The sequence below is a fragment of the Diadema setosum genome, chromosome 2 (genome assembly GCF_964275005.1).
Source record: "Diadema setosum chromosome 2, eeDiaSeto1, whole genome shotgun sequence".
Taxonomy (NCBI): domain Eukaryota; kingdom Metazoa; phylum Echinodermata; class Echinoidea; order Diadematoida; family Diadematidae; genus Diadema; species Diadema setosum.
In genome coordinates, this window is record NC_092686.1 from 31306165 (window position 1) to 31321742 (window position 15578).

General features: G+C 37.8%; 1 protein-coding gene across 1 annotated transcript; it reads right to left on the bottom strand.

Annotated features, from left to right (window-relative positions):
- Positions 1 to 8361: 8361 nt before the first annotated feature.
- Positions 8362 to 13552, bottom strand: LOC140241733 (NADH dehydrogenase [ubiquinone] 1 beta subcomplex subunit 11, mitochondrial-like). Its single transcript, XM_072321485.1, has 3 exons — positions 13298 to 13552; positions 10740 to 10867; positions 8362 to 9833 (listed from the first exon to the last, which is right to left on the bottom strand). The coding sequence occupies exons 1-3, from the start codon at positions 13541 to 13543 to the stop codon at positions 9686 to 9688; spliced, it is 522 nt and encodes a 173-aa protein (XP_072177586.1). The 5' UTR covers positions 13544 to 13552; the 3' UTR covers positions 8362 to 9685.
- Positions 13553 to 15578: the final 2026 nt, after the last annotated feature.

Sequence of the window (15578 nt, forward strand, 5' to 3'; positions counted from 1 at the left end):
AAAGGTAAGAGAAGATGATTTCTTGGTTTATTCTGCATAGTGGCATCATGCGTATTGATATATTTGATATGTCTCGATATGTACTTGCACACTTTTAACAATCCGACATAATGCCCATTGTGCTGTTCCTACCAGCTACCTCCATTTACTTGCTGCTGCTGATGTGTGTTTGCAGCTTTTAATAATAAATAACTTTTGTGCAATGTAAATGCCAAATAAAACAAAAGAAAAGCAAGCACAGGAATGGCCCCGCTCTTTAAAAATATCTATGGAGCACACACTCACATAGGTGTAACTCTCACTGTGAAAAGCACAAAATGTTCAGTGCCGTGGCTCCGTGTATGACTCCTACTTCTAGCTGTCCACTGTGGGCCTGTAGAGTTGACAGGCGTCTGTGCAATAGTGGTAAAATGGACTCTGTCCTACCTGAGCTTCACTCACTGGATGGGTAACTTTGTAAGAGATTGAGCACTCTGGAGGCTACTGAGTCTATTCTTGCTGCTCTCTGCTTGCAAGACAGTTTGATTAAGTGCAGAGCATAAAGAATAAAACAAAAGAGAAAGTGAGGCTTGGTTTACTTACTGCAGCATGTAGTAGGAGGGGAAGGAGAACAGATGTTACAGCTCAAGGAGTTTTCCTGAAAGTGTTCATGTGGTGCACCGTGGTTTTGTCTGATCAGACTTCTTCTTCATTATTATGGCACAGTGTGCCGAGTTGATACGATTTGATACCATCTGCTGCTTACTGCTAGTCACCTGGGGTGAACCAAGTTGGGATGGTAGCATTTACCTGTTTACCTGGGTGGGTATGTGGGTGGATGTGTAAATGACATATCTTTTGTTATATCTTAAGGAGAGCCATGAAGAAAATATGTCTTTCAGGAAAATTATAAACACCACAACAAATTTAGAGGTCTAAATAACACTGCTAACTTCACAGTATCATAACTGTGATGACTATTTCTAAATGTTCTTTGAGTTCCATACAAGCTGGGGTACTGTTATTGGGTAGTGAAATCCATTATCTTAAAAAAAAAAATCTTACAAATTTTGCTACATGTTTTGTCCAGTTTTGTTCAAACTTTCACAGACTTTTTTTTTCTCTCTTAGTTTCCTTCCCTTCTTCCTTGCAATATAAGCTTTCCCCTGGGATATGTTTCTCCTGCAAAAGAGCAATGAACTTGATAGTCTTCATCAAGCCTGACCATGATGACTTCACTTTTGTGTGCAAAAATGTCAGGCAGCATTCCCTACAAAGTCTTCATGTTTAGTTATTGATTGATGTAATCACATGCCACCATGGGAAAGGGATAAGATAAGGACTTTGGCATACCTACCCATTTCCTCTCAGATGTCTTTGAAGTAAGAGAAGAAGATCTTTAGAAAAGTGGAAAGTTCATTACATCCCCCAAAAGTTGTGACGGCATTTGTCAGAATGCGGCAATACAATCTCTTGAAACCACTAAACTGGAAGAAATGCTAGTTCCAATAACTATATCTCAACCAGACCAGTCCACTGGGACCAGAAGAGTTAATATTAGCTGGGGGCAAACATGAAAGACATTTAGCATTCCTCCTGTAAGCTCTAAAGCATGCCTTCTTCAATGATTTATCTTGTCCCTTCACCAATACTGCAATCGTAACTTGATTAACAACAAGTACGCTGTATGTTCACTTATAAGTAAACCTGTGGCCGCAGAAGCACTGGGCATACAGCATAGTTCATTGTTTCAGAAGTTTGGGAAACAGGCTACAAAGAATGTTTCTTTACCATTCTGCCACTATCAGTACATAATTTGCTTCATTTCTTCTTCTTCTTTTTTTTTTTCACCATGTTTTGTAGATCCTGAAGGAAAATGTGCAAAGAAATGAGTGCCTTGTGGCGGTTTTTCTTTTTCTCTTGTAATTAATTGTAATTGAAGTGTCAGTATTAAAAGAACAATTTAAAGAGGAGTTACCTTGGATTGTTTTCTTGATTGACATTTGTGTTTTTATTAGAAACACACAAAAAAAAAAACATAGGAGAGACTCCAAGTGGAAAGCTCTTAGTTATCTTTTCAATCTAATGGTTGAATGAAAAATTAGAAGTGTATCTATGCTCTGATTTCATGAGACTGTATTATGCATTTGGTTTTGTAAATTTTGGTGATTGAAGAAAAAGTTTTGTCTATGTCAGAAGTATATATATGTTGAAAATTTATAAAGTCTATTGTTATATTGTGCAAATATAAGTACACTTTCTGTTCATTTTGTTTGTTTAAGTCAGTGGAAGTGATTCATATTGCAATTTTTGAAACAAGAATGTTCAGTTTGTGACACTAGTACTAGATTGTGCTGTACTGTTCTTTTTTTCTTAGTGTATGGTGCAGTTTTGAAGTCTGTGCTGATTGTGTACTACAAATAAGTACAAAATTGTAATATAGCTATTGTCATATATTTGGGAAATGTATAAAGTTTTAATGAATTAAGGATTTATCTTGTGTCAACACTTAACTAAGCCATTTGAATGAAGCGTGCATGTAATTCAATGTTGTTAGATGGCAATGGCCTTTTTGCGGCTATTTCAACATTTGTAATTTATTACAAACACAACATCTTCACAGTTTTCTTCCACTGGTGTCTTGTCATTTTTTCAGTCATTTTACCCAGTTTTTTTTTTTTTGGTCAAATTCCTCCTTTTTTGTCAATGTATGTATATAATTATTTTGCAAATGTATGGTAGATCCAACAAAAATGAATTGATTGTGGTAAGATATATGTAGAAAATACATGAGACTTTCTAACGATCATATAGTCAGTCTGATATTATACTTGATAGAGTAGATAAGCAACTTTTCAGATTTTAGTAGTTGTGTGATGAGTATAGAAGTGTCAACAAAGTAATATAGGTCACTGTGGCAGAGTAATGGCAACTATTATTTTTAATTTCTCTCTCTCTCTCTCTCTCTCTCTGAGAAGTATTTAAGATATGCCAGTGACTCACAAAGCTTTATTCATATTTCTGTAAACACTTCCTTCTGTACATATGTAAACAGATGTGTGTTTAGTTGTTCTTTTCTTTGGCCTCTTACGTTGAAAGTAGTGGCTTGATATGTTTGGATGAAAACCAGTATAATGTACTCCATCTCCCTCCTTTTATGAACAATGGATAGCGATCGTTTTAGATTACTCGAGGGTACCAGTACTACGCCATAAAAGTGTAAGAGCCCCCAATATTCCACACGTGTCTTGAGACGATGTGACCGGTGAAAATATTAATGTCAATTGTCAATTTCCACTGCACACGTTCTTTGTGGGGGTTGAGAAGGAAAAGAAAAAAGTTCTGCTCATATCTCCAATTTATCTTCCGACCCCCGTTGTTTTTCAAGTGATAGTTATATTGTGAACACAATTTGAATGTTTCATATGCTCTCCGCATGTGTTGAACATTACGACAATTGGGTACTACAAGATTGTAATATGAACGCACAGACATCTATAGATGCTCATACACTTGCACGTGTGCGCAGACATGCATGCTTTCTTTTGAATTAAAGGGAACCAATTGGCATATATTATGGTTGTGTGATTGAAATGATCTCAATTTACTGCCCACCTTGGTACATTCGAAAAAGCACTACCATGGTAGGCCTGCTTGAATAGCATTGTCCATCAGTCCATATTTGCATGAAAACGTATTACACACGAATCCTATGCACAGAGTAGAAGGTTGGCAGAAAGAAGACCATTTCTACTCGACAGTTTTCTCCAAGTTGGGCTGCTCGCAAGAGCCTTGTGGTGTTAGCGTTTTCTGAAGTGCAATGGGGATTCTTGATTATATTCTGAGTTGGGCCAACCTTTGCAATTAATACATAGTCACACCACAATACAACCTCTATAAGCTTTTGCAATATAATACTGTCTCTGTGGGGGGGGGGGGGAATTGAAATGTTAGATCTGACATCTTGTGCAAAGGCATACATACCTCAGAAAGCTTCACTCAAAATTTATTCAAATGGGTAAGATAACATGGTTTACAGACAGATGAGCCGTGCCTGGTTTCAGATTGCACACATAATGAAATTCATTGATTGGAAGAAAAAAAAAATGGTACAGGTAGGTTGTTGATATTCTGAGTAAGTGATGGTTCAAGCTGTGTACACATTTAGCCTCTTTCCACAAAACTAGTGTCTTTTGAAAGACAGGGCAACTATTGTGTTTAAAGAGATTGTGAAAAACAAAACAAAACAGTGTAATACTTGAAGTCGCACAAAGTCTGTAAACAGAAAGACTTGGTACAGCATCATTTTCAGAGTAGTTTGCATACTGGTAGTGTATCCCTGCATGGGTCTTACCGGTATGCACTCTGAGAAGTTATGAATGTTGGATTAATAGGCACTTGTTCCATGCTTTATGAGAAATAGAATTAAAAACATAAACAAAAAGAACAGAGTTCACATGACTCTGCAAGTATTCAGTATCATGAGAATATAAGACATGGAATCCAAAAGCATCAGTGATGTTCTAGTGATGTAGTAGAGATATTGTTTCAGAGGACCATGCTGAAGATACTGGCATGAATTTTTCACTCTTCCCTCCTGCCTTTTGTTTTTGTTCTTTTTTGTTGAAAATCTTCCATCATGGCATACTTGTGTATATGCCATTGAGTCTCATTTTGCTACAAGCTCTATTCAATTCAATATGCACCCAATTGCAAGGGTTAACGTCCAAGTTCTGTCCGATCCATTGCGCAAGATATCTCCGGCCTCTTCACCTTTTAGCATGGACAGATTGAAGTTTTCTCTGATGTTGCGTCAGTGACAAATGCATGCACTTAAGCTGCAGAAACCATCGAGGAAACTTTATTGTGTGAGGTGACTTTGTTTGAGCTAGATGTCAACTTTTGGTCTTGTTTATTTATTTTTTTTTTAAGTTCTACTCAATGAGCAGTTCTATCAAAACTTAGTAGCATTTGATGAAGATGAATGAACATGTACAGTAGCTAGATAAGGTAGCGCAAGTTTCATATTGATAATCATTGCACACAAGTGTGTGTAATTTGAAGGATTTAATTTTTTTGTGGTCAAATAAGTGAGAATGTTCTACGGGTCAAATTAGATATGTTTGGATTATTGTATTTCTCATTTGATGTACGCTTTCCATGTTGAACCTGATCTCAGTGTTTAAGCTACCAATAATTTCTCTCCCTTCTCCTTTCTCTTACTCAAACTCTTCTCTCTCTCTGGTATATATATCATGGCACTGTGTTGTTTGGGGGCTTGTCCGGACTGGCTCATCTTGGATTTTGTTTGTTTGTTTGTTTTATTTTACTACAGCAATCATGTTATCTTTTGAAAAGCTGTACTGAACACACACACACACACAAACACACACACACAAATATCAAATCAAAATTACTGTACAGAATGTATTCACATCTCTTTGAGATTGTGAGACCCTATGCGTACAATCAACAGCTATTTGAATTAGCAGTGAAAATGTTCTAGAGCCGCCTTTCTCAACCTTTTTTAAAACTGGAAACCCACTTTGGCTCCTACAAATTTGTTTGGGGCCCAGTTAGATTGAATACAAATCTTTTTTATTTTTGTTTTTGGCCCATGTCGCGGTCCACCTGTGAGAGCTTTGCAGCCCACTACATGTAGTTGAAAAGTGGGATTCTAGAGTGATTCTGGTTACCACTCGCATGCTGAGTTCTGATTAGTCTGACAATAGGGAGCTTTAGATTTGCAGCGCGGACGCTTGAGACGACGCTTGAGCTGGACGTTCTCTTCCCTGCGTCGTGCTGAAAAGTAGCTTTATATTACTGTATAAGTAGAAATTTTTGCGGTGTTGAAATTTTCGCGCAACCAGAAGCTAGCACGAAAGTTAAAGCTCGCGAATATTTTTGTATGCCATGTGTTCCCGTAGTTGATTTCTTGATTCCGTGGAATTAAAAACACGCGAAACTCTTCTTACCGGGCCAAGTGCAAAAAATTAGTCGTGGGAAAATATCCACTTTTACAGTACACTGGGAAGCAATGTATAAAAATTAAAATGGCGCCCCCATATCATGGGTGCATCAAGTAGCTCTCTGCATCGTAAATTGAGCAAACGTAAAAATAGCCCAGAACACGTAGTGAAAAACTCAGACGACACAAGCTATAAATAGATCGACTTGACGCGCGTTTTGCGCCTGCTCAGAACATGTTATTTTCCTCTGAACATCCCCGTCGCGAAAATCTAAAGCTCCCTAATATCTATGAGAGTGGATTAATTCTGTGTAGAGAACAGGCACCACAAATGTTACCTTTTCTGAATGTTTTGATGGAACATGATGCAGAGTCACCTTCACTTTTTTCTAATGAAAGCTTGGTGCAAACCCAACTCTTCAGGGTTGATGATACACAAACATCAGATATGTCTAAAACATGGACATTTCCCTCAATGATGCGGTGCTGCATGGCGATGTTCTTGACTTGAGATGGGCTAAGACGTGTTAGGCGTACAGGGAAGTCCCGTCATAACAAGCTCACTTCAGAGGTACCACTTTTTAATGAAGTGAATTCGGTAGTACTGCCGACCTCGTTACAACGGGATTTCTCTGTGTACCACCTCATGTAGTCGTGCATTAGACGCTCATCACAGCCTACATGGGGCTCTCTGTATTGATCTTACAGAAGCGAGACAGATCTATAAAAAAAAAAAGAGAAAAAAAGTAGAAATACGAGAAAAAATAATGAGAGAAAGCGGGTAGGCTAAATGTATTATCCACCTGGTGTATGCTTGCAACCAAACATTCCACTGTGCAGTGTAGACAATGTGAGTCAAATGCACGCACCTCCTGTTCCAAGTCAAGAACATTACATGTACTCCATTTCTACCCCACGTATCTCATTCTTGATAGTCGGGAGTACGTCAGCCAGTATATCACACCAAAATATGTTTTCAACATTTTATGAGTATTATTTCTTCCATATCGATGACGTGTTTATAGGAGTGATTTTTGTTCTTTATTACTATAGATTTTAAGGATTGTTCATTTAAGAACACAGTCAGTTCTTTTTTTTTTTCGCCGTAATGTTAAGTTGTTATTGTTGTTTCAAAGAAGAATAAAAACTAGAGTGTTAAATTGACGTTAGCCTGTGTCCAAGTTGAAAGATAAGATGCAATTCGCCACCATGTGTTATATACCAAATGATGCATTTTTTTTTTTTTTATTGACAGCTATTTAACATCACTGAATGTTGTACATTTCTGATCACAGGCACAGCATATAGAAGTATCCTTACTGTAGATCTTTTTTTTAAATGCTTCATTTCACTGCATTTTTTCTCCATTTGTGAATGTTTCACAATTGAGTACACATTGTATATGTAAACTGATCAAATTACAACAAAATGACATACGAATATGTATTTGTGTCTGCGCTTCCTTTCCGTCTCATGGATTCGTCACAGCAGTGTAATACATGTATCCAAAGAGAATTTCAGCGTGTAATCCTGTTCCTGTATATTGTTGGGTGCATGTCCAAAACTGGATTGATCAGATAAAGTGGCAGTCCATGTCTGTATGGCGTTTTCATTGATCCAAAGTTTAAGAAATTTAAATCACATCATGAGTTTGGGAGACTCATTACAAAACCAGCATACCAATAAAGAGATTAATCCCCCCCCCCCCCCGAAAAATACATATATGTATATATGTATGTATATATATATATATATATTATATGTCAAATGTATACAAGAAAAACGTGTTATAACAAGCTCACTTACAAAGAGATACCATTTTTATCACTGCAACAAGGTAAATTCAATGGTAATTTTCCATTGCTGTATTCAGATGGTCTCTTTTTTTACCTTTTAACGAAGTAAGATTGTGGTAAAAGCAACCTCGTTATAACAGGGTTTCCTGTATCACATATACATGTATCTACAGTGTATTCTAATAGGGTTACTACATGTACTTGTAGGAGTGATAGTGTGTGTGTGTGTGTGGGCACTGTTTGTAATCTCAGAAACAACTCATGGTCCAGCAGTTCTCTGTAGTTGATATTACGTGGTACAGTATTGCAACAAAAGCACAAGAAAATTTCATTCATTTTTCATGCCTACTAGTCTCCATGTCGCGACCACATGAAGATATCTGTACTGCCATTACTACTGCAGGTCTCATCACAAAAACTTGTATGCTTACGCCGGCAGCCGGTTGGCTGCAATGTGCTGTTTTGTACAATGCATGAAACGGGCCCCTGCATCTTATGCCTGTGCATTCATGATTACTACTGCATGTGCAGTTCCCATGCCAGTATTTTCAATGAGGTATCCCCATTAAATCTCACAACTGGAAAGTGACACAAACAAAGCTACATTGCAGTCACAAGTTGACTTTTTAAACAGTAACTCTTTTATTTTACAAATAGGATGCAAACTCTTCAATGTTTGCGCATCATGAACCCTTGTAATAAGTGTTGCTGCTACAATCAAACCACAGAAAACACACAAAGGTCTGAAGAGGCTGGGGAGGTGGGTACATTTTGCAGAGCTACGGGTCACTCATGCAAGTGTCTGTACTTGGAAAGAAGTAAACCCTCAGGGGTCACAGCCAAATTTTGTTGGCTAACCCTACAGCAATTTAATCCTCAACCAGTTAAAATTCTCTTCAAAGACACATAAAATGAAAATGAAGAGTAGCCTGTCTACATCTTGCAAGGATCACACTCAGTATTACTGATCAGCTCATCATAGCATATAGAGATCAGGTATAGATGTACTTGCAACGATGAAACATAATCTGGAACTTGATCAAACTTCATTTCAGGACATAAATATATTTTGTTTTCTCAAATGCTCTCATCATTCTTAACTAGTATTACCTAGCTACCCAAAAGAGTAAAGCAGATGTCTACTTTAAAAAAAAAAAAATGGGATGAAATATTTTTTGTATTAGAAATGCTCAAAAAGAAATATACACAATGCACAGTAGACAATATCTCATATATTTTACATTTGTGCAGAGTAAATTTCCATGTGACATTTTCAAAGTTCACCACTCTGGACGGTGAAGGAGCAGAAATAGACTTTCTAGAAATCTTACATGTTGTTTGAAGGCATGCATATTCTGCGTGACAAAGTAATGACACTGAATTAAATTCAGCTGTCTGTCTGCATCATTTGCTTCCACAGATTAAAGTCCAATTCATCCTAGTTTAGCATGCCAATCATAATGACACATATTTTCCTCAGTTTTCTTTTGAAGATATCAAACGACATCTGGTGAAAAAATAACAGGACATATGTAGTCGTATAATAAGCAAAATGTCATAAACAGACACACTGCCCTTTTTCACTGGTTGGAATCTGGTTCTTTCATGTTAACAGCCATTTTTGAAACATCAAGTATCATATATGTGACAAACATGTCTCTAAGTGACAAATCTGTTTCCTGAGGAGCAGTTTTAACAATCAAATGTCATGCTTTTTACACCACCAAGGTAATCCAGAAACATTTCACGGCACAAATAATCGTTCATAAGCGGGCAAATGAAACTAAACCTGCCCATTTTCAAAAGTGCATAACATGTGCACAATGGTGTCACTTGAGAGCACAAGAGAAAAAGGAACATTTTCATGGAAAACCATGGTCATGAATAAAAAACCATGGTCACCAATAGCAAACGTGGGCCATGGGGGGTCAAGGCGGCTGCCTTACATGGTGCGTAATGGCTCTGGATCAGACTCGGGAAGGACCAGCTTGCTGGGGTCAATGAAATCTGGCTCGATGACCGGCTGGCCCGCTGCTCTCCTCTCGTCGAGGACAATCTGAGCTTCCTTCATGGCCCACTCTCTTCCAGTCCTGGATTATCAGATGTCAAACAAAACAAACAAAAATACACAATTTCAGATTATACCTCAACATACTTCTTTAAAGAGAAACAAATGTAAACATGTAGGATTTGAAAGAAAACAAACCAAAAAGTGAGCACTTCAGTCTTTGCTGTTGTTAGAGTGTTTTAAGCCACTATTCAACATTAAGAGCAGTGATTAAACAAATGTCCAAAAATGTTCGAATTATCACATCTGATGCATATATCGTATAGTTCAGTTGTATCGTAAAACACCCTACAGTACAAAAATTTTGCAATAAAGCTGCAAATATAAGGAGATCAATCTCTAATTTCATCAATAAGCCATCATGGGGATAGTTTATTCTGGAAACGATTCAATAAAGCTGTTCCTCATATATAACAGTACTGATTGTACTAATTAACATTTTCATGTTGGTTATTTTTACCCCTAACTCACATTTTAGAACTATTTTAAAGCACAAAAGCTGTTCTTTTTTTTTTCCATCTGCAAATGCTAGCAGGGGGCTTTAATGACATCATCTCACACTTCTTATTGCAGTTACAAAACAGGAAGCCTTGAAAGCAGGGCATAACTGGATATTTTACATCACAATCTTGGCCTTTTCATGAAAATTACCACTCAGACTACTTGTATATGTTGCGATTAGAATTCCCCTTCAGACATTACTGCTACAGTCACGGTTGGCAGCATAGATTCTGTACATTTTCTGAATTTCATCAACGAGATAAGAGGTTGATTATCTTATTTATTTATCTATTTATCCCTTTTCTTTTTTGGCCACCGTAGGTCTAAAACCAACATCCTAGGCTATCAAGCATGCCAATGCACACTTCAAACTGTACATCTTTTTTTTAAACAGCCATCAGGTATCTCAGCTTGCACGGGCACTTACGCATCGGGGGCATAGTGAAGTAAAAATGGACCGAAGACCAACGCCACAGATATTGTTGTGAAGAAGACAATCCGATATGTCCAAGTGTCCCAGTAAGGATCTGGGTGAAAGCCATGAGTGACATATCCCTGGAAATAAAAATTAAAACATCTCTGATAATTACACTATCAAGTATCATTTACCTTTGCAAAATTTACTGCTGAAACAGTGAGCCACTCATTGGGTGCATGTTCTTTCTACAAACCCCTGAGACATGACCTTACCACAACTACAACAACAGCTGAATGTTGTACTTTTACCAGGCTCACTCTACTTGGATTCTGCTGTTTTTTAATCTCATGTCTCCCTCTCAGACTGGAGAAACCCCTCTCTGTTTCATAGTCTCTCTTGGAAACTTTCGGCCTACCTGCAGAATACCCCATCACGATGCAGTACCATAGTTGGTCAACCAACGACCCACAAAGTCAAGCGTCTGATGGGTACATCAGTTTTACTATTAGAACATGCATGCATGCATCCATGCATTAGCTAGGAAGAGTAGTGTAGTTTAGGGATATAGGATGGTATATTGGCATTGCAGCCAACACATGCGCCCGCGAGACTTCTCATCGTAGGTTCAGTGCGTAGGTTTGTTGATTTGTTGGCCAGAGCTTTGGCAAAATCATGAAATAGTCCCACTGCAGGGCACATGCATCTGTGCATTAGCAAGCAAGGTTAAGGATAGTACATTGAGTTGTATCTATAGTATCGTATTAACATTCGTTGATTTGTTGGCCAGAGCTTTGGCAAAATCATGAAATAGTCCCACTGCAGGGCACATGCATCTGTGCATTAGCAAGCAAGGTTAAGGATAGTACATTGAGTTGTATCTATGGTATCGTATTAACATTCGTTGGCCAGAGACTTCACATCGTATTCTTAGGTCAATGGTTCGTTGGCCACAGACTTTGGCAAAATCATGAAGTAGCCCCAATCGTAGGTTCGTTGGTTCATTGGTTCACTGGCCAGAGACTTTGGCAAAGTTGTAAAATAGGCCCCACCACAGGGCGTGTGCATCCATGCATTAGCCAGCCAAGAGTAGTGTAGGGCTATATCTATGGACTTGGTAAAATTAGTCGAGGGACATTGTTAGAGAAAGTCTTTTCGAGAATAAAAGAGAGAAAGAAAAGAAGGGTCAAGGGAAAGAAAAAAAAAAAAGGACGGAAGATATAATTGTAGGTTAGTTGGTGTGCTGACCACAGACTTCACATCAAAGTATTCATATTAAATTTCAAGTCTTATGTAGGCTCCTAGCTCCACAACTCCAGTTCGTAGGTTCTCGGTCAACCAGCTGTCACACGCTTGACAGGGTATTCTGCAGTTGTTCCAAGTTTTCGTCTATTAACAGTAGACTTACAATTACATTGTAACGTTAGAGGTCTACATGCCAAACATTCTATATTGTGCAATCATCGTTGTAAGCCTGTGCCAGTGTTAACCAATAGGGACTTCATCACAATTCACAACCCGCCACCATATACTGTTTGGCAATTCTCCATGTAGGACCTACTAGAGGAAATCTAACCACACCAGCGACCCACCCAGAGACTCCAACTCTTCCACTTTCAACGGGAGATCTCCCGCCGAAAACTTATTTTTGCAAAATCTCCCGTTGTCCCGCTTGAGACGCAATTTCTCCCACCCTGGCTCTTTGTCTCCCGCTTGAAATGATATCTTCCTTAGTATCATCGTATGTCAAAAAATAAGCATGAGATAGCACGAAAGAGCATCTGGAACTCTAAAACTTCCAGGGCCCTTAAGCGGGCCCTGGCCCTGGACCCAGACCGCAAGGGACTTCATGTAATTTTAGTAATTTTACATAAATTTGGAGTCTCCCGTTTGCAAGGGGTTTCAGGCGGGAGAATCTCCAGATCAGAGGATGCTTGGGGTTGGAGTCTCTGGACCCCACCAATCCCATGCACACATTCTGTTGGTTACAGCACCCTGGGCATGGCAGCGTTTATGGCATGGGGTTGGAATTGGAAATCATGCAAGCCAAGGCAAAGTGCAAAGAAGATCGAAGATCTACGATCTAGAACATACTAATAATAGAAGAAGATAATTTTAACTGACAAGATAAAAACACCCTGCTTCATTACATTATGGACAAGTGGAATTGAGTGGTTCTTACATTTATACAAATTTGTCAATTTGAATTCCATCCTCATCATTTAATCATTTAGGCAGTGTAAAATTTATACAACCACACGCGTGTACACTGCCAATCATTATGATTTAACTAACATTAGTAACAATACCCTGCCCGCTTATCACTCTCAGTTGACCGACAAGTAGGACCTATGTCTAATTCCGCGAAAAACTTCTCATTTATAATAATGGCATTGGCTGGGTCAGTTGACCCAGCCAATGTCATTATTATAAATGAGAAGTTTTTCGCGGAATAGACATACAGTGACCAGTGTACTAGCTTGTCGGTCAACTGAGAGTGCACGATAAGCGAAGCGGGAGACTTATGGCACTTACACGAACACAATGATGTGGGACTACGATAAACTTACTGGATCAGTTGCGTCCGTATCCGATGGCACACGAGAACCTTCCTTGATGATCTCTTCTACCCGGGCAGGATCGACTTCAGTTTGTTTTCCAATCACAAATTCTGATTGGGAAACTTTCTTGGTCGTAGAGCTATAAAGTAGACATGGAATTGACCTTAGATTGTGTCGAACAAGAGGTGAAGTTCTCGACAGTCTCGACGTCGTACTGCGAGAAAGTCTCAACACCGCTCTGCTAAGCGACGCCATATTGCCTGTGCGCTGCATTTAAGAGTAGCGCAAGCGCATGCGATGACTAGCTAGCTAGCTTGCTCCGCGATGTACAAGCATAAAAAAGGATGTGTATTGGTTGAGATGAGGATTCAGCTTTGAAGTTTTTGCAAGATACTTAGAAATCATGTTATGAAATGTTAAAGAGCATACAATTTTGATAGTAATTCAAAGTTTATTCGATAAAAATCGGTTTTGAAATGGCTATGAGATATCAAAAAAACAAAAACAAAAACACAAACGAATTTTCCTGTACATAAGATCGCTTTGTTTTGGATAGGCCTATTTCAGCTATTTCAAAACCGATTTTCATCAAATGAACTTTCAATTCCTATTATATGCTCTTTCATATTTCATAAGAGGTTTCTCTTTATCTAAAGAATAAATCATCATCATCATTATCATCATAATAAAAAACCCAACAACAATTACAACAACAAAAGTTTGAAACCAAAAACCCTATCTCAACCGAAACTGTACCATCCCTTCAACATGAATGATTCAATTTTCAATTTCAATCTCATTTTGTTATTATTATTATTATCTTTATCGACAAACACATATAGATATCACTTTTTGGTAACAGAAAATAAGATGCGTAAAATTATGTGAGAGGAAAAGAGTGTACAAGAACCTTGCGATAATTATATACATTGTATTAAAACTGAAGTGATCAGAGGGAAGTTAATACGCAGAATTCGAAAAATGGAGGGACCCACTTACAAGACAAAGCTCAGAAGGATGTGGGCCCCTCAGAAGAAAAACATCAATTGATAGCATGGGGAAAAAAACATCTGGAAGCCCACTATATGGAAAGACAGAGCAACAAACAGACACATATACACACGAGTAAACATGAAACGGGACTGAGGTATAGGCTACAATACAAAGAAAAATTTTGTTTGGAAAGTGAAGTTTGATTTTGAAGGGAGGTATATTCAAAGAGCATGCAAAGAGGAATGAGGTTATTTCTAAGAATGGATTATTATTTTGTATAATTGACACACAGTATTTGATTCTTACAAAAGTATAAAGTTTATCATCAGGGAAGGTTGAGAAGGGTTTTTAAGACTGCGATTCAGTGAAGTTGCAATTGGTAAAATGTACGAAATAATGAATTTCTTTAACTTTATAGCGCGACATAAAGGGCAAATCAAAAAGAAAAATGGAAATGGTGGATACGCAATTGAAATGACTTTTATTTGCAGAACATAACGTATGATATTTAAAGAATATAACGTCAATATCTAATATAGCCTTGCTGAGGGATGAAATTGAAACATCATCAGGATTTAATCATTCATGTGGTTTATATAGGTATTATGAGGATATATTGAACTGATATTATCAGGCCTGGGAAGCCTATACTCTTATAAGTTGCGTGAATTTTTATCGTATAAGATGCTGTATATGATTTAATGTGATATATGCAACTATAGGAATTATTTCTTTATGGTTTTAGACCTATGTTCGTAGGAGAAAATCAATGTACGTTTTGCTATCACCTCTGAGGTTTACATAATTATACCAGTGGTTTGTTTGTTTGTTTGTTTGCCGGCATTAATTATTTACGGACATTGCAGATTTAATGATTATGCATTGATTTCGTATGTGTTATACGCTTGTTTGACCCCTTATAAAGTTGATTTCATTATTCAATATTTATTGTGGAGAGAACACGACAAGCATGCAAGCAGAAATCAGTATAAAAAACAACAACAAACCCACAAAAAAAAACGTACTTGTTTTCACTGTAGGAACTGCCCACAAGCATAGCACGAAGAAGTGCCATATTAGCCAATAAATCTGAAAGATTTAACCTGGAGAGTGCTAAAGTGCTAAACCTGGAGAACAAACTTCATGCACAAGTCAATTAGGGTGCACAAGATGTTGTAATGTTTCTTCATAAAATAAGCCCTAGATACTTATATAGCGATAGGGTCTTCTGTCCTTTTTCAGTCCCGTGGTATCAGTAAAAAGAAGATTTGTAAAAAAAAAAAAAAAAAAAAAAAAA

Excerpts from the sequence above, each read along its gene's own strand:
- LOC140241733 (XM_072321485.1), bottom strand. The coding sequence starts at position 13,543 with ATGGCGTCGCTTAGCAGAGCGGTGTTGAGACTTTCTCGCAGTACGACG. Across the intron at positions 10,868-13,297 it reads ATACGGACGCAACTGATCCA|GGATATGTCACTCATGGCTT; the intron begins GTAAGTTTATCG and ends TTTTATTTCCAG. Across the intron at positions 9,834-10,739 it reads CTTCACTATGCCCCCGATGC|GACTGGAAGAGAGTGGGCCA; the intron begins GTAAGTGCCCGT and ends CTGATAATCCAG.